The sequence below is a fragment of the Xiphophorus maculatus genome, chromosome 20, assembly GCF_002775205.1.
Source record: "Xiphophorus maculatus strain JP 163 A chromosome 20, X_maculatus-5.0-male, whole genome shotgun sequence".
Lineage (NCBI taxonomy): Eukaryota > Metazoa > Chordata > Actinopteri > Cyprinodontiformes > Poeciliidae > Xiphophorus > Xiphophorus maculatus.
The window spans coordinates 11,935,960-11,954,581 of NC_036462.1; the positions used below are offsets into that span (position 1 = coordinate 11,935,960).

At 35.9% G+C, this 18,622-nt stretch overlaps 1 protein-coding gene across 1 annotated transcript; it reads left to right on the forward strand.

Annotated features, from left to right (window-relative positions):
- Positions 1-2,222: 2,222 nt before the first annotated feature.
- LOC102235740 (suppressor of tumorigenicity 7 protein-like) lies at positions 2,223-16,558 on the forward strand. Its single transcript, XM_014471092.2, has 15 exons — positions 2,223-2,397; positions 2,807-2,889; positions 3,904-4,063; positions 4,148-4,202; positions 4,353-4,468; positions 4,594-4,672; positions 5,066-5,154; positions 5,527-5,627; positions 5,733-5,847; positions 5,954-6,026; positions 6,122-6,224; positions 12,790-12,940; positions 13,079-13,171; positions 13,264-13,403; positions 15,254-16,558. The coding sequence occupies exons 1-15, from the start codon at positions 2,229-2,231 to the stop codon at positions 15,347-15,349; spliced, it is 1,623 nt and encodes a 540-aa protein (XP_014326578.1). The 5' UTR covers positions 2,223-2,228; the 3' UTR covers positions 15,350-16,558.
- The last annotated feature ends 2,064 nt before the right edge of the window (positions 16,559-18,622 follow it).

Sequence of the window (18,622 nt, forward strand, 5' to 3'; positions counted from 1 at the left end):
ACAGGGTCTACCACAGTATATGCTAAGGTAGTAGCTCTTGTATGCAGGTTTATAACAATGTTAACTATGCATTACTTTTGCAGTTTCATTTATTTAATAGTTAACCAAAGGCCTATTTGACAAAGGGTTATGGATAAACATTTTTCAAGGGTTATGTACAGTATGATCAAATTATAGGGAGGAATTTTGTAACTCGATGTGCAGTCATCTAAAGGCTGCTGGTAATGGACCTGTGTTGATATTTATCAATATGAGTGATGCAGTGCAAATCTGAAAATATAATGCAATTTGAAGCTACATTTCTGGGCTGGGTTACAAAGCAGAAGTCATTTAGGAATATGATTTCACATAAAAATACTTTCACCGAGACATTGCAAGCTATAACTTTTGCAGACCCGTCTTGCTCCCTTTTCCTTTCCTCTCTGAATCGTCTTTTTTTCCTGCCCCACTATTCCTTCCCTGTCAGTAGCATCATGCATGTTTTCACCTCTAAAGTGATTGTACCTGATTTATATGACAGGCCTTTAACCCTGCATGTTCTTGTCCATCAGCATCAGGCAGAAAACACCCAAGGGCACGAGTGAGCAGGACCAAATCTGGTTCTCTGTCATTCACTGACTGTAACCTCCAACTAGAATGCACTCCTACAAATCACATTTATTCTTGAATGTTTCGGTGATGTGAGTATATCTATCTATCTATCTTTAAGTTGAGAACTGCTACTATGCGATATCAACAACACATCTCTAAATGAGAGTAGCAATTTGTCTGAAGAGTGTATGCATGTTTGATTATGTAAATTCTGGAACTAGAAGATACAGCTGCTTCAGGCTTATAATAAAGATGAATCCATGAAGATTGTGTTTCTAGTAAACTTTTTGTGTGACTAACTTACAAATTGTATTGTAGATATTTTTGGAAATTAACAAATCAGCTTTCACTTATGTAGACATTATTTTCTAAAGTACTTGCATAAAACCAACATTGATTCACCACTGAATTGTCTCCACCTGCAGACAGTTGAAGACGCTATAGTTTAATGGTTTCATAGTCCAATTGCTCCCCTTTGTGGACTTTAGTTGTATAGCAAGTCACAATGAACAACTGTTGTCAACAAGTATTAGGGATTACTGTCCAGCGAATATCAGGTTTGAGAATTACTCTTAAAACTTCTGGCTTTCAAACAGTCACTAAAGTGTAATGATTAAATATTGCATTGATATAAAGTTAAATTACAAATCAGACTCTATGTTAATAATATACTTTGTAAGTCAGTTCTTACTATAAAAAGTAACTGATTTTAAAAGAGACTCTTCTATACAATAAAAATGAACTCTTTCCTCCATTTAATGTATTATGTAAATATATTTCTATAAATATATTATTCAGGCTTTACCAAAGATAATATATGGTTGTTTAAAAGAAGGTAATGTTTTAGTTACATGTTATTTTGCTTCATGTTGTTACAAAAGTTGTCTAAAAACACTAGGCTAATGATGTAAATGTCATCTGTGAAACCAACCATAGTTGTGATAATATTTCTAGTTTATTTTTTTAGTATATTAATCATTTGATAAAAAAAAAAATCCTCATTTTTGGGTTGGTGTGATCATATAATAAGCAATGTCAATGAACTGAAAAAAAGAATTGTGAGGACAATTAGACATTGAAGTTGGTTTTCTCTGAGGGTAAAATTATACATTCAAACTCATTAATATTTGGTTCACTGTTTATCAGTAAATTACAGAAAAACTTTCAGATTTTGCCCTAATTCTGGCTTGGTAAAATATCAATCCAGATTTATTCCAGAATCGTGTTGATGGCTACAGAAGCATTGATTCCTCTGCAAAGTTTATCCAGATATTAGAGGGGTTATTTAATTGTGTGGATTAAAGAAAATCAACAGAAATTTCCAACTTCTGTGACAAATTTCTTGTTTTTAAAATTTGTTTAAGTTGGTTGTTCTATAATCATTCCAACTCATTAAAAAAAAACAAAGAAACACGAAGCCCAAAATGGATATTACATTCATGACCATCATGGTGTATCAAAACTTCTGGATGACCCTTTAACTTGTTCAATTAAATTCTTCACACAAGAGGCATTGACTTGAAAATGTTTTACAGAATTTTATTTTATTTCCGGAAATTGATTTTGCAACTACAAAATAAAAGCAGTTTGGCTTCGATGGTCACGTGACGCCACTGTTTACAGACATCCGGAGAAACATGGAGGACACCATTGGCAGTAATCCCCCATCTCTCGGATTTTTAGAGAAATTGAAGTCTTGGCTCTCCTGGTCATGGACTTACGTATGCTTCGTTTGGTTCGGCATGGTGCTGATTATGGTATATGTCGTGTGGAGTCCGCTGAAACTGCAGGAAACTCTTACTTCAGGTAAATTATTGCAGTTTGATGCTAGCTGCTGTTAGCCTTCGGGTTTGTAGCTTTTATCTCAGCAGCCGTTATTTTGACAGCTCGTTGTTTGTGTGGTCTGTACACGAACAAAGATGGTCTTTTGTGCGGAATTTGTCTGTTTAGTTGCATTATATCATGTGATAGTTAACATTTTTCCCATTCTTAATGGATATTTCATTATTTTATGATTATGCTCTTTACATTAGTCGGTTAAATTAGCTAAATAGCGTCAAATGCGACAGCGGATATTTTATTGTCATATAAATGCAAAAAAGTAGTTATGTTTGAACTTTCATTTATTGTCATATTGAGAAACGGCACGGAACACCACATTTATGTGGTTTAGGTTGCACAAATCTGACTGCTCTACTTCATGTTTGTCTTTCAGCTTCAGTGTTTCTGAACACTCTCACTCCTAAATTCTACGTGGCTCTCACCGGAACTTCTTCCCTTATCTCTGGACTTATCCTTGTAAGTTTCCAACTCGACTATTAAAGCTTTTTACTTATGCTATCTCGGTACTAACTTTTCACTCACTGAAGGATACACCATCGCCAACCTAAGGGCTTTTGTTCTGCACATCTTTAGTGGGTATAAAAAGAAACAACCCTATTAAAGAGATTAAGACTTTGTTTTTTTCTGGAACACACTGTCTTTCCACCTTCCTTTGTCAGGTGGAAAGTGCTAATAGCTTGAAAATAATTTTGTGCATATCTTATCAATGACACCTTTGGGCAAATTGACTCTGGCGGTGCTTTGGGAGCTGTCAGTGGACCTTGACTTTGACTTTAAAATGCAACTTCAGAAAATATCAAGAAAAACCAAACCGAGCAGGTGAACTTTATTTAGGGTTGACCATAAACACTTTAAATGATGGTAAATTTCTGCATCCTGGCAGGTGTTGAATGTTATGGTTAATTGTGAACAAAGGAGTGTGTGCCCATCTACAGAACCACATTTAAATTTTTACGACTTTTTTTTTAACTTGACCAAGACTTTTAATAACTACTGTGGATGCATGTCTGTAATCAAATTCCAATTTCAAAACATGATTCCTTAATGAAAGTTCTAGGATAGTTTCATTTAGTCAAAACAATTATAAAAGTATTTTATTCTGTCTGAATTTAACTCTTTAAACACTTGTCAATATTTTTTTAAACAATTTTCTAATTGTTTAAAAAGCTCTATTTAAGAAAAGCCAAAAATGAAGTTTTGTTTTCGGGTCAACATAATGACTCACAAATGTTCAATTTCTTATCACATATTTTGGTACATTGCTATTTCTCTTTAACCCCTCATCTACCAACTTCTACTTGTGTCTTTTTGAATTTATTTAAACATAAGTATTTTTAATTGATTGTTTTGCTTTGTTAAGATTTAGAATTATTGGCATGCTCTCTAATGTTAGCATTTATAATGGCATACGATTATAATAACTATTGCTTTGTAATTGTTTCTCGTCAATGTTTTTTTTACTTGGAATAGATTTTTGAGTGGTGGTATTTTCGCAAATATGGCACGTCATTTATTGAGCAAGTATCTGTGAGCCACCTGCGTCCTCTGCTGGGTGGGGTGGAGAGCAGCTCATCGACTGGTCTCTTCTCATCAGTTAATGGAGAGGCAGATTCCAGACCCAGTGTTTCTGGTAAGTAAATACGAGCTTCATGTATTTAAAAGCAGTAGGAATCTTAGTACTCCATGTGCTGACATGTTGTCCTGCTTTTGGTAGATTGCAAGGTCTGGAGAAATCCTTTAAACCTTTTCAGAGGAGCAGAATACAACAGGTATGTATGACAATAACTAGCTGCTGTTTTAAAATTTTTCTAAAAATATATAATTCATGACAGAAACCACATTTTATTAAATATATTATTAATGTGTGAGAAATTGTACTTATTTTGTTACATTTCTGATGAAATATATACATACTACAGGTACACCTGGGTGACAGGGAAGGAACCTTTGACCTACTACGATATGAACCTTTCTGCTCAAGATCATCAGACCTTTTTTACTGGAGATACTCAACAGTTAAGGCCAGAGGATGCAGGTTTGTTAGACTTTACTTCTAACTCATTGTTAAATAACCCTCTCTGCTCAAATTATAAAAAATAATAATTCTAAAGCAGGTCTCAGGGCCATGAGAATAAACCTTAGCTCATTATATCCCCATAGTGATGCAGAAGGCATGGAGAGAGAGAAATCCTCAGGCCAGGATCAGAGCTGCTTACCAGGCCATAGAAATGAACCATGAGTAAGTTCTACTTTTACACATCTGCCAATCATGTCCCAGATCATGCTACTTAAACTTCAAAAACCACTACATAAATCCATACTTTTTAGGGATTTACATTAGTATTTGACCTGTGAATCACCTGTCAAAGCTATGGAAGAGAAAATGTGTACATTTTAAACACTTGATTGGTGATAACCTATCACTAATAACAGTACAAGGTTGTTGTGAGACACACAGATGTGTCATAGGAGCTTGTTTGCATGTCTGATGAATCATCTTTAATATATGTTTTTTTTTCCCTTCTTATAAATTATGCCATTTTACATTGATTACATCTGCAAAAAACAGTAGTTTCTAGTTGTCAAATTCAAAAGTTTTGGGTGTTTTTTGTTCATTTTTGTGCATGTGCAGATGTGCCGCTGCATACGTGCTACTAGCAGAAGAGGAAGCCACAACCATCACAGAAGCTGAACGCCTCTTTAGAAAAGCACTGAGTTTTGGTAAGGATGGGCACGACTGAACAGTGATTCCTGAAATCCAAAAGCTGATCAATTAAAATGCAAGTCCACAAAGTTGGTGAAGATACTCAGCAAACTAATTGTATATGGTAATGGATGTAGTTAAGTGTAATGTAAAATTCTGCATGCTCTTTTACAACACCAGATCTCAAATGTGTAAAGTATTGACTTTAATCTGCAGTTGGTTCGTTATTTCTGTAAAGAGTTGTGCCGTTATATATTGCTGTAACTTAGATCTCTGCTAATTAGCAGCTTCTTCTATATTCGTTCCGTTTACTTGATACATATCCTACTTGTGTTCCGAATTTTTTAACACTTCTTTAATACTACATATATCTTCTTTGCAACCTACAGCTGGGAAAGATATCAATCTACTGGTTTACATTAAACGCAGACTGGCCATGTGTGCACGCAAACTGGGCCGGATTAAAGAAGCAGTAAAAATGATGAGAGATGTGAGTTTCTCTCAAACAAACTCATATCTGTCCAATTTTTTTTATATATATACAAAATAAATTTCAGAATATGTAGTGCTAATATGATTTAAAATCTCATTTCAGTTAATGAAAGAGTTCCCATTGTTGGGAATGCTAAATATACATGAAAATCTCTTGGAGGCACTATTGGAGCTTCAGGCGTACGCTGATGTCCAAGCAGTCCTCGCAAAATATGATGGTAAGACTAAACGGAATGTTGAAAATTTTGCAAGTAGTCGTAGAAAGTAGCTCAGATGTCGCAATAATTGTACAACATCCACAAAACTATTTCTGCTTTATTTTAGATATTAGTTTGCCAAAATCTGCCACTATCTGCTACACATCTGCACTGCTGAAAGCACGGGCAGTTTCAGATAAGTATGTTCCTATTTGTCTTAACTAAGTAGTTGCTAATCTTGTAAATCATCTACTGTCCATATCATTTAAACCTACTGTCTGTGACTTTTTTTCAGGTTTTCTCCAGAAGCAGCATCAAGACGAGGGCTGAGTACAGCAGAGATGAATGCTGTGGAGGCGATACACAGAGCTGTTGAGTTCAATCCACATGTGCCAAAGGTCAGTAATAAGTATAAGATGGACCTCATGAAAGCTTTACATCAATGTAATATGTGATATTTAACTATAAAATAATGGTTTGGACTTAATAGTTTAGTAACTCATCCTACTTATAAACCCTAAATAAAAAGAAGTACCCCCTGACAATTTTATATTTTGAAATACCTGAAACATTTTCAATAACAATATTTATTTTTTTTAATCATCAGATGGAACAATAAGTGAAGCAATCAAGATCACTGTTTGCAGATAACAATGTTGACATACTGCTGACTCACCAGCAGATGTCAGTGTGGGTCATTGTACCTAAAATCTCAGCATATTCTCAGTTCAGACAAGCCTTGTTGAACTCTTTGGCATATCTGTTCTTCATTTTTTTTTTTTTTTCATGCTTGCTTAACAATGCTTTGAAACGGTGTATGGTTTTCTTTTCTTAAGTGTACTGTTTAAAAAATATCATAGGATAACAGAAGAGAGTAGTTAGTTTTGCTGGCTTTACATTGAACCGAAGGATCACGAAATTCTACCTGAAAGCCTCTTTTAAATCTTACATCAGTTACATGTTTTTGATTAAATATCACAGAAACATTCACAGTCACACATCCTCGTGTTCTAAAGAGGAGCGAGAGAGAATCTGTGTGTTAGTTTGTATGAATCTTAGTGACAACAACGATAATTTGGATCCATGCTTTGTGTTTGTTTATTTGGAGATCCAATGGCTACTCTTCCTGTGTTTCACATCACTTTCGTTTTAAAGTGAGAATCCTCATCTTCCTCCCCTGTCCTGGGAAGGAGGATGAGGAGAGATGGTGGGAGTCACCATCTCTCCTCTCAACACATACCCTCATTTTGCTTTCTTATCTTCCTATCTTCCCTTGCCCCATCTTCATCCAAAACTGAGCACACTTTTCATCATGATATATTTGAGCATTCAACATTTACTTTTTGACCCGGAATTCTGGGTCCCTCTCTCTCATATAAGAATGTATGGTATGAAAATGCAAACACTGAAAAGTGGGGGCAGGGTGTTGTTTTGAGCTGTCTGCAACGTCTGATGGATGAGTGCACCTGTAACTCTGCCCTTTGTAGAAATGTTCTCATCTCTTGAGCTACAAAAGATGCCTTGTAACTATTCTGTCTGACATGTAGTCCCCTTTCAGTTTCTGATCCAAAACACTCTAATCACACATTAGTCACTTCTAGAAAACTCATTTGAAATTGATTTAAAAATCAATGAGTCTTGAAAAACTCACGCAAATGTAAATACATTTGTTTTGTCGTAATTACATGTCTTGCGTAAAATAATCCACAAAAATAATTTATATTAAACTTAAAACAACTATATTAACAAATAAACGGATATTGATGTTTTTTTTTTTTTTTCCAACAGTAGGAGTAAAGCCCTAATTTACCAAAGAATGGGTCCTTTTTGTTGTGGCAACTGTGGCTCAGAGGGGATGATAGTCATCTCACAATCTGAAAATTGTGGGTATGAATTCAGATTTCTTGATGTGTCCCTGTACAAGACACTTAACTCAAAGTTGTCTAATAATTTGCTTATCGGCATGTGAATAGATGAATCTGGCCCTAATGTGAAGCAAGTGAACTGTATGAGCAGAAAAGCCTTATATGATTTCAGTTTAGCATTTGTTATTTTGATCAAAGTGTATTTTTGTGTCCTTACTGTTCAGATCTAATTTACAGGGAAACACTGCTTACAAAAGCTTTGTGGCCATTTAGGATGCATCACAGGTGACTTAATAACAACCTGGTCTGGTTTCAATATCAGAGCTGCTGTGAAGTAAAGCAAACAAATTAGAGGGGCTTTTCTCTTTTTTTTTTTCAAAAATGAAAAGAAAGGTACATTTTGCATGCACATGTACCGTATGTCTGAAAGGAAAAGAAACTGGTAAATGCCTTTCCCCTATTTCCAGCAGTTGGATATGCACAGCCCCCAGCTACAGCATCAACACTCATATGGTCAAGTGGGGCTGCTCAACACATCAGTATGTTTATACTGGATAGATTTCCAGGTGTGAATTTATGTAACCAGGTGTCAAACGGTGCTTATGATTTCACAATGAAACAAAATTAATTAATTTTCAGCCTTTCTAAAGAGACCTGGGAAATTAAGACAGCTGTTTTAGTAAACCTAATGATGCAAATTTTTAATAAGCATCATAGAAGTTTTATCTTTTTAAATAACTGTGTTCTCATTGATTAGGTATAGCATGGTGTACACTAATATAATACATTACAACTGATGGCAGGATTACTAGAAACAAATATTTTTAATTCCATTACTTCTTTTTGGATTATATTTCTTAAAAAGAAATTCACCTTTGAGAGTATCCTAAAAGATAAAAAAATTGGCCAAGAGCCCATCTGTAGTTGTGATTGTTGACACGTCTGGTGGTTAGAATCAGCTTGGTGCCCTAACTAGATGTTTTTAAAGAGGTCTTGTGGTGAATAAATTCATGAAGGACAAAGTGGTTTATATATGATGAGTGTGTTTGAGTTCGTTCAGGCGTGTCAAAGCCAGTAAAAAGTTCACACACGTAATCTTTAGCCACATACAATTCGGTGTGTGGCTAAACGCTGTCATCCTCGTGCACAGTTGCTTTCCCTTTTTCTTCTCAGGTTTTCTATCTTGCCTCAAGTTCTCCCTTGTCGGTTTCTATTTTGTTCTCCTCCTCTTGTCGTCTTCTATTAATCTTCATTTCTTTTTTCCATCTGTGTGCCGATTCTATTTAGCCAATGTATGAACTGGTATTTCGGAAACTCGACAGTTTTGTAAATGGTTGCAGAGCCAACTACATGTCCCTGCTACCTTGATCTGCTTTACATTTACATTTACAACTCCATTTGGGAATCCACATTCATTTTTAAGCTTGCAGGGTTATCCAATCCCCCGCCCCCCCCCTTTTTTTTTTTTTTTTTTTTTTTTTTTGCTAGTTTACTTCAACAGCAGTTTTTCATCGCACTATATTTTGGTCAATGTTCTCTGATCTAGATTGCTTGTCAGAGCTAGAAATATGGACTTTTCATGTTGCCACCAAAATAGGCTATTCAGTTTGTAAATTGAGACACAGAAACAGGATTAAGTTAGTTTGAAACAAAGATGCAAGAGGTTTGATTTTGACAGCAAAAATGGAGCAGCTATAGATATTGCCATGTAGTTTCAGATTTATCTACAAGGTTTCTGGTATTTTACCTTCCTGTAGTAAAATTGGCTAAAGCTGTATGCTAATGAGTTTTACTTTTTTTTTATTTCAAGTTTCAAAAATGCATGCCCATCAATCATACAGCAACTACAAAGCTGGTGTCGTTGTTGCTTGTATGTCAGAGGCAAAAAGAGCCACAGAAGAAAATCAGACAGAGGCTTATGGGTCATGTTCTGGGCTTATGAGTGCCCCAGGATAAAAGGAGAACACATGAAACTCAATCTCTTCATCAAAGAGGCGGCTGGGACTAAAGAGCCAGACCTCAGAACAGGGTGGTGGTGGTGGGGTGTGTGACTAAGGTGTCACCAAGTCTAATGGCATGTGAGGAAGAACAGCTGAGCGGCTCTCTAAATGGTTAATCTTAAAACACAGAAGAGGCAGGTCTGTGTGTCTGCTGTATACTCTCCGCTTGTTATCAACAACACTTCAGTATGGATAAAGACAGAAGTAAAGCTGGGAACAAAACTTGCTTCTCTTTTTCAAGTAGATTATGTTACAGAAAGATTTTGCATTTGTTGACCTCTCCTTCCTTCCTCTAAAGGGTTGTTTCTGTCTGTGGGTTTCAAAATTTATTTTGTAGTGGTTATTTAAGACACAAATATGCAAAATAGATTTTTATTTTTAAATTGATTTTTCTTTATGCTTTTTGACCTTTTGTCAATGGATGAATGCAGCCTACATTTCTGATGAACGATTTTTTATGAATAGCAACTCCTCATATTGAAGAGATTTCAAAATCTGCCTTAACACAATTTCCTGTCTTACCATGTTTATTGGTGAATTAAAACTACATGCTATTTGGGTCAAAGTTTCAGAAAATTTAATGACTTTTATGGGGTTTCTCATATTTTAAGTATGTGTATTATGTTTGTAAATGAGATATGGATTTAATGTAGGCAACACTTTTCTGTTTATGTTGATCAAAGCTCTTTACATTTAAGCCAGATTCGCCCAATCCTACTTACAAACCCACCTAAATAACTCACCTTTTATGATTAACTAATTATCTAGGATAAAGGTACAATCAGTTGATTGAATCAAAATGTAGACCAGGTTGACATTAGTTCAAGAGTTCAGCATGCAGAGAAACATGCACAGTCAGTGCAGACTGAATGCCTGCATAAGATTCACATAGGATGAGGTCATGTCATAAATGGGATATTGTTGTGAAATTTTGGTACTTGGGTAATTTTTTTTCCCCAGATTGTTTCTATGATATTTATGGGATTTTATGGCATGTATGATATTTATGACATCAGCATAGTTGCTATGCTGATGTCATGGAATATTTTGGCAAGTCCAAATAGTTTTTTGGCAGTCTGGCTTTGCTGTAATTCAAATTGTATATGCTTGCCATGTCAAATGCTAGGCAATGCTTGAACATTATTACTTAAAGCCATGGTTTTTTTTATTTGTCATTGAAACACAAAACAGATGTATAATAGAGGGAGAGCATATTTGTTTCCGGTGCTTTAATGAAGACAACAAAAAAACATTTCATAGCAATGTTTGAAAACTGTCTTATGTTCATGCTACACATTCTTATTGATTCTTTCAAATCCATGTGAAAGACTAAAACAGCATAGAGAACACGAGAGGTTGTATACCTTGTGTGACTGTCAAACTGAGAGAAATGAAAAGAGAAGTTGTAGAAAGAGGAGGATGAGCCTGGTCTGACTGGGCAGGCTGCGATCCAGGGGGCGAAGGGTGAAGCAGCATGGTCAGGCTGGTTGGCTGAGCCTCTGACCATGGAGGGGATTAGACAGGATTAACTCTGGGCCAACCTTCCCAAAGTGTCAGTCTGAGATCCAGAGCTCTGTGATGCTGGCCGCCTGGGAATCCAGCCCAGGGGGCCCCCAGCCTTGCACAGGGGTTTTGTTCTGCAGACTCCCTTGCTACACTTGGCACCACAGAGGTAAATTATAGAGTGGCAGGTTCATCATTGTGCAGCTAATAGTGACTTCCTTAACATTGCATAATTTAACTAATATATATGACAGAAAAACATAAAAAAAACATTAAACAAAACACCTTTACTTGTATTTCAAGAAGCTTGTCATCTGTTATTTCAGGCAGACTGCCTGTTTTGTCAGCTGTTATCAACTCAGTGTTCAAAACTAAGTCACTGAACAAACTTGCAGTTGGTAAAGAATAGGGGGCTGATCTGGGCATGTTACACATTCATAAAATAAACAATAACAGAGAGCTTGGGAACACCCCAACCTCTCCCCTCTCTACAATTGCAAAACAAGGCTCTCAAAAATACCTCACAAATACTTCACATGATGAAAATATATTTTCAGTCTGCAGGGAGTTTAGCGGGACAAGTTGCTCAATTTGATTCAGGCAAGTACTGACTGAGAAACTATTAGTGGAATAAAAATAAACTACTGAAACTACATCAAAAGTATTTCAGATTTTTAAAATGTTTAAGCCCTTTAAATAGATACAATATTACACCACATCAAATAAATTGATGCATTCATTTGAAAACAAGATTGTACAACTTTAATTTACAATTGGGTTGAAACATGCACTTCCTGTGTTCACATAAAATACATAGGTGATGTTTCCAAATGCTTTATCTTTCTCCTGCCTTTTTATATCAGTTTTGTTTTCTTGAAACAAATGTCTATGTTTTGATGTATGGTGATTGTGGCATCATGCTGTAGGAAGGCTTTTTCTCTGAGAAAATTGGTAGAATTAGTGAGAAGATGGATTTAGCTAAATAGACTTATGGGGTAAAAAAAACCTAAATCTTTTGTTAGCTGGAAAAGATTTAAGGCTGTGTCAAAGGTATGGCCAGAGTTGCAATACGATGGATAGATCAAAGCATATTATTTTGCTTAGACAGCCTAGTTAAAGTACAGATTTAAATCCAATTATGAATCTGTCACAATTCTTAAGAATTAATATTTACAGACATTATGTATCCAATCTGACTGACCTTAAGCAGTTTTACCAAAACAAACTTACAGAGTTTCAAGTCTTAATATGTTAAAATTTAGTAGAGATGTTCCCCAGAAGCACTCAAAACAAAAGGCCAAATACAAATATACGCCACACTTTTCAGCTCCTTACTTGTAAAACTTCTTAAAATGATGTATAGTTTTCCTTCCACTTCATATTTCCACTTCACATTACTTTTTGTTGGTCTATCTCATAAAATACAAATAAGGTACATTGGTGCTTTGGACAAAATGTGGCAATGTTCAATAGGTATTGTTTTTTTGCAAAGCATCATATGACTCTGACTTGTGCTCAAACCCCAAAACGAATTGGAGACCATGCAAGACAAACATTTAACATTATCATAATTTTTTTTATTTCCCCATTTATAGTACTTGTTAGAGATGAAGAGCCTGATTCTGCCTCCAGAGCACATCTTAAAGAGGGGGGACAGTGAGGCAGTAGCATACGCTTTCTTCCACCTTCAACACTGGAAGAGAGCAGAAGGAGCCTTAAACCTGCTACACTGCACCTGGGAGGGCAGTATGTATCACGTTTTGTATTCTTGTTTTACTGCTATCTAATTCTATGAAATATGTCCTTTTTTCTTTGTCACATTTTTTTCATATTTTCCTAATGTCTTGGATAAATCTTTGTTATAACCAGTGTCTGTCATTTCAGCCTTCCGGATAATTCCATACCCCTTGGAAAAGGGCCACCTATTTTACCCCTACCCAGGATGCACAGAAACAGCAGATAGAGAACTGCTCCCCTGTACGTTTCAGCAGCTTCAGCCTGGTCTAAAAGGGTTTATCTTCCCTTTATAACAACTTTCTGGGTGTCTTTTTCTCTTATTTTTGTTCCAGCTTTTCATGAGGTGTCTGTATACCCAAAGAAAGAGCTTCCCTTCTTCATACTCTTCACAGCAGGTCTTTGCTCTTTCACTGCCATGCTGGCCATGCTCACACATCAGTTTCCTGAGCTCATGGGTGTTTTTGCCAAAGCAGTAAGTATTGTCACTGCATAACTCTGTCATATTACGAACATCTATTGATATTGATTTTAAATGTTTTAAATTAATTATTTAGAAGTTAGTCAGTTATCTTTTGCTAATTTATGGGCTTTTTGTTGAAAATACATGACTTTCAGCTTCTGTCTTCAATGTCTGCCAGTACCATAAGCTTCACGGCAGCCTAACCTTCAAAGGTTATAAATGTGTGAATGGGTTCCTATTACAGTTATTTGTTACAGAAATGTTAACTGTTTTTAACCACACTCTGTACCCTGGGGTAATCTTTTGTTTATGGTTGACTTGTTTATTACGTCTGACTACATAGACTCTTTGGGCCTTCCTTCGTCACAGAAACAAGGCCATAGAGAACATGTCGTGCTCTTTGCTTTGTTTCGTTAAAACTCGAGGGCAGAGTTTTACTTAACACCCAGTGTGCCTGGTTTGTGTAATGATCTTTTAGAAAGCATGAAACTGTTAAACTGAGGAATTCAGAGGTTAGCTTTGCGTTCTGAGGAGAAACAGATTTTAGTAAAGCTGCTGCTATGACTGCAGAGTTGTATTACAGTCTGCAGGTTTTATTATTTATGGGTATCTGTCATGCATAATAAGTTGAATTAATTTATATTATTAAATTGGATTGGCTTTACAAGATGATTTACTGTTTTATTTAAATTATTGATGTGTCAAACGCATCAATCAAACTTACGTAGCTTAATCATGAATGCAACGTCCATCAGCAACTCTTCAAGATACTGCAATTTTATTAGAAAATGTTCAGTGCTTTTCCAGGGCCTTTTATGGACTCAGTTTTATTTTTCTCTTTTTCATTTTTATTCCTAAACCAGCTTTTATATAAAGAGACCCCTTTACAAGTATGAATGGATTTTGAATTAAAGGGGGTTATTATGTATTTAACACATAGTACCCTTCTTTAGCCCAGTCATGCAAATATGTTACCTTCAACTGCTATGAAAATGGTGTATATATCAAACATAACTTGATTAGAAATTTGACTTCACACCATAGGTGTATCCGAAGCCTTGAAATTGTCTCTTTAAGAGCATTCCGACACTCTACCTTCAACACGTCATCACAACAATGCTTTTCCATGATACCTTTTGCAAGCTTTCTCAAGAGCTCAGCAGATGCAGTTTCACCAGTTGTTTGCTAATTGCTGCTCCAACTAGTCAGTGGGGGAGGTGCTGGGGAGGGGTGCTCTGTGTGGTGGAAGCTCAGCTGTTGACTGAAGCTCCAAGGTGGAGTTCTGTGGAAATAGGCAGCACATTGTGTGAGCCCCTCGGATTTACAGGGGTTTAGGAACATCTAAAAGGTTGCCACGGGAGATTCAAGGATTCTTCAAACATGCATGAATGAGTCAAAAACAATACCTTGGGAAAGACATTATAACATGATATATAGGTCTTCTATCTTGCCCTTCCCTAGTCTGAATTATGAAACATGCTCCCCACATGTTGACTTTTTTTTTTTGTATTTCTTTGCCTTTGATTAAAAAATGTGGGCCCTACCCCTTAACTCTGTTCATATTCAGCCTTTTTTTTCAGAACCAAAAAAGTTAAGGAACACTTAGGTTACGTTACTTATTTATTTAAAAGTACAGAACAGGAAGCATGAATTTAAATGGTTGATAAAGATGTAGTTGTCACTTCATCTGTTCTGAAGTCTGACCATTAGTGTCATTACAAATAGAGCTGTTTTAGCCTAAGTCTTGCCTGATTATCTATGCATAATAAGTTTAATATATTTTGGTATTCCTTGACATAAAATCCGAGGATCTTTTTGGTGCGATGAATTAAGGCTTTGTGTTGCTTTTTCTTTACTTTCAGTTCTTCAGCACACTCTTTGCACCGCTGGGCTTCTTTGCAGACAAAATGGAAAACTTCATGCCGTCCAGTTTTTGGCACCAGCTGACTCGGATTTGACCTCATCTCTGTCTCACTCAGTCATTCACGTGTACACGCACACGCACACACACACACTTAATGAAAACACATAAACACCAATCTCACTCAAAATTCTTGGGCAAAAAGTGTTTGCTCTCCTGTCTTCAGCATTACTGTCCACTTGCTGCATTGTTACTGATTATATTGGCCAGGGTTGTGTCAACACAGCAAAAACACTTCTTAGATGCTCTCCAACATGCTTTTAGCTAACAGAGGTTTTCCAAGAACTGATTTGGTGAATACCACTTGCAACTAATTATTCTGTCATGTTGTTTGTATTAGTAATTTCAGGCATTTTCAGTTTTCATCAGAAAGCTACTGTTAAAATGAAATGATTAAGATCTGCATCTCTAATGCCTATTAATCATTAAGTTTGTGTCTATAAAAAGTCATAAAGGAAACTATAATTTCTCATATGATGCATCTTCTCAGATGTGCCATATAATTTATCACTCTCCCTTCTTTTTAAGTTAAAAATGTACATGTCAAGCACTCAGCAGCTGATGTAAAAATAGACACATTCCTGAAAATACAACTCTTTAAATTACTGAGAACTGAAACCTAAGACTTATTCATCCACAAAGACTTTTAAATTAAGTCTCATTTAAAAAGAAAATTGAACTTGTTGAACAATTATTACATTGTCAGAACTAATTTGTCCAGTTGTAAATTATACTGACAAATCTTCACTTTGAGAGCATTTCCATAAGAACCATTATTGAAATAAAGTGCCTTTGTTAGTATTTTATGCCACTGAACACATCTAGTTTGATTACAAATGATTCCTTAAAAATATAAACAGAACTAATAATTATTCTGTTGTTAAAGGGTTTAATGAACTGACAAACTTTGCAATGGCTTACTAATCCTTTGTATGCCCTTTAAAATTGATTGTCCATCCTTTAGCTACACCAGTTTGTGTGCAGAGTTGCGGGGATCTGGAGCCTATCGCCAATGGCCATTAAGTGGGAGGCGAGGTAAACCCTGAACACAAATTGATCAAATGTATGGTAACTGGTGACTATGTTTCATTCCATGCTGATTTTTAAAAGTTGATGACAAAATATCTGTATTATACTACTGAAATAAAGCAAGGCGTGCTGAGGACAGGAGAATGTGTTCACAACTATAATTACCTTTCAATGGGTTTGACAGCAAAAACCTACAATAAATGTCTCTTCCCTCTCATGTGTGATGTTTATTTTTTCTATATATACTGAAGTTGAATGAGCTCCCCTATCCCTGTTGATGAAAAAACTCCTACCACATGATGCTTCCTCCTCAATATGTCACTTTAGAGATGATGTGTTCAGGCTGAAACCTTTTCTAGTTAATTCCTAATTTGAGTAACAAGAATATCCCAAACAAAGAGCACATTTGTATGTTTAATGCATGGGGTTCAGTGAAAACATTGTTGAGTTGTAAAAGTTTTTCAGGATGAATGACAATTCTTTCTTCTGACAGTAAACACTCCACATAAACTTCTGTGCCCTTGGGGCAGATTTAGCTCTGAGATGTTGTTAAACTGAGATGCTGATTTGATATAACTTTGTTGGCAGATAATTATTTAGATGCTATTCCTGTTATATGTACAGACTTCAACTGGGATCACATGTGGTGGAGGACACAGCACCACACAAATTGTTTGAAGTATGAGTAATAGTTTAGTGTTGTTTCTTTACTGTTGGCACAATTTAGCCAATTAATCAATAAATCAAGACATTAAGCTTCATTATTTTGTCCTCTGAATGCCACAGTCATAAAGCTAAAGTATCAAAGGAGCTTTGTATCCTTAAGGATACCATGAGGTCTTTATTGGTAATAAAAGAAGTGTGACTTAGTATAAAATCAGTCAAATATTTCTAGGTGACCTTTGCAAATGTAAATTGCATCTAAAATAGTAAATAGACTGAACTTGTATAGCATTTTCCAGTCTTTGTGACCACTCAAAGCGCTTTACACTAGAGTCGCATTCATACACCGATACGCAGATTGGTAGACAACTTGGGGTTAAGTGCCTTGCCCAGTAGCACATCGACATGTGGCAAAAGGAAGCTGGAACTGAACCTACAACCTTCTGATCACAAGACTACTTTACTCACAGAGACACAGACAAAGTATACAGACTTGTCAGGTATACTTCAAGACCTTTCCCCTATTTCCTCCTGGCCCAAAGCTTCACTTGAACAAAAGAATCTGGCCTCAGTCCAACCTGAACAATTTCATCATCAGATAAAATTAATTTTGCTGAATGACAAAATACCTAAATTTAAAATGTCTTCATTAAGATATTCAAAAGCTGAACTTTTAATACAGATCAGTGCAAACCCAGGAGCGTTTTTAATTAGTCAGAAGTTAATTGCTTACAACTTTCACCTTTCTAATCTGTAAGAGAAACGAACCCACCTCAGACTACTAAAGAAATTGAAAACTGACTATTTTACTTGTAATTGACTTTTGACTTGGTGTATCATTTGGCTTTGTTTAAAGCACTTTCTCTTGGCTGTTGTTCACATTGCGTGGTCTTGAAACAATTTCTTCATTTTTAATGTTCGTAGCTTGTCAAATTCATTTAGATCCATAAACCCTTCTAAAGACTTGTGTTTGAGAAGGCCTAACACTGCTGCTTTACCAGATGTTAGGCTGTCATATTTAAGATCTTGAGCCATTACAATGGTTTATGTAATGTTTTGGCTCATTTCCTGAAAGTTGTAAGTCCTCAAGGAGCAGTATGAGACTAAGTGCTTATGCACTGGGCTAAAAGCACAGTTGCATAGACAAGATTATAATGAGCATTACAAAAGTTTCATATGCAACAACTTAAAAGATCTGAAAAGTCTGGTTTACATAACCATTGAGCTCAATTTAATCTGATGCCTTTAATTTCTGTGAAATGGTCTTTCATAAGGTAGCTAATTAGTAAATAGAGTACCCCCATGTGTCATTTGATCTCAGTATAAATACCTGACACCTGAGAGTTTTGTTGAAATTACAGAACTAACAGTATCATAAAGACCAGTAAAATAAGCTGGCAGGATCATGCTGTAGGAACGCATATCAGGGAAGCTCATTACAGGGAGGGTGGACTGTGCTAAATGCACAACAATCCTGGAAGAAAACCAGTTAGTTACTTCTTCACTTAAAAAGGAGTCATCAGATGTCCTTTTTGAAGTTTTCAGTTCATGCTCCTCTTGAAGGAGACTCCCAAAGCAGTACCTGCATCTGAGGACAAATGTGATCCTACAGTCATGG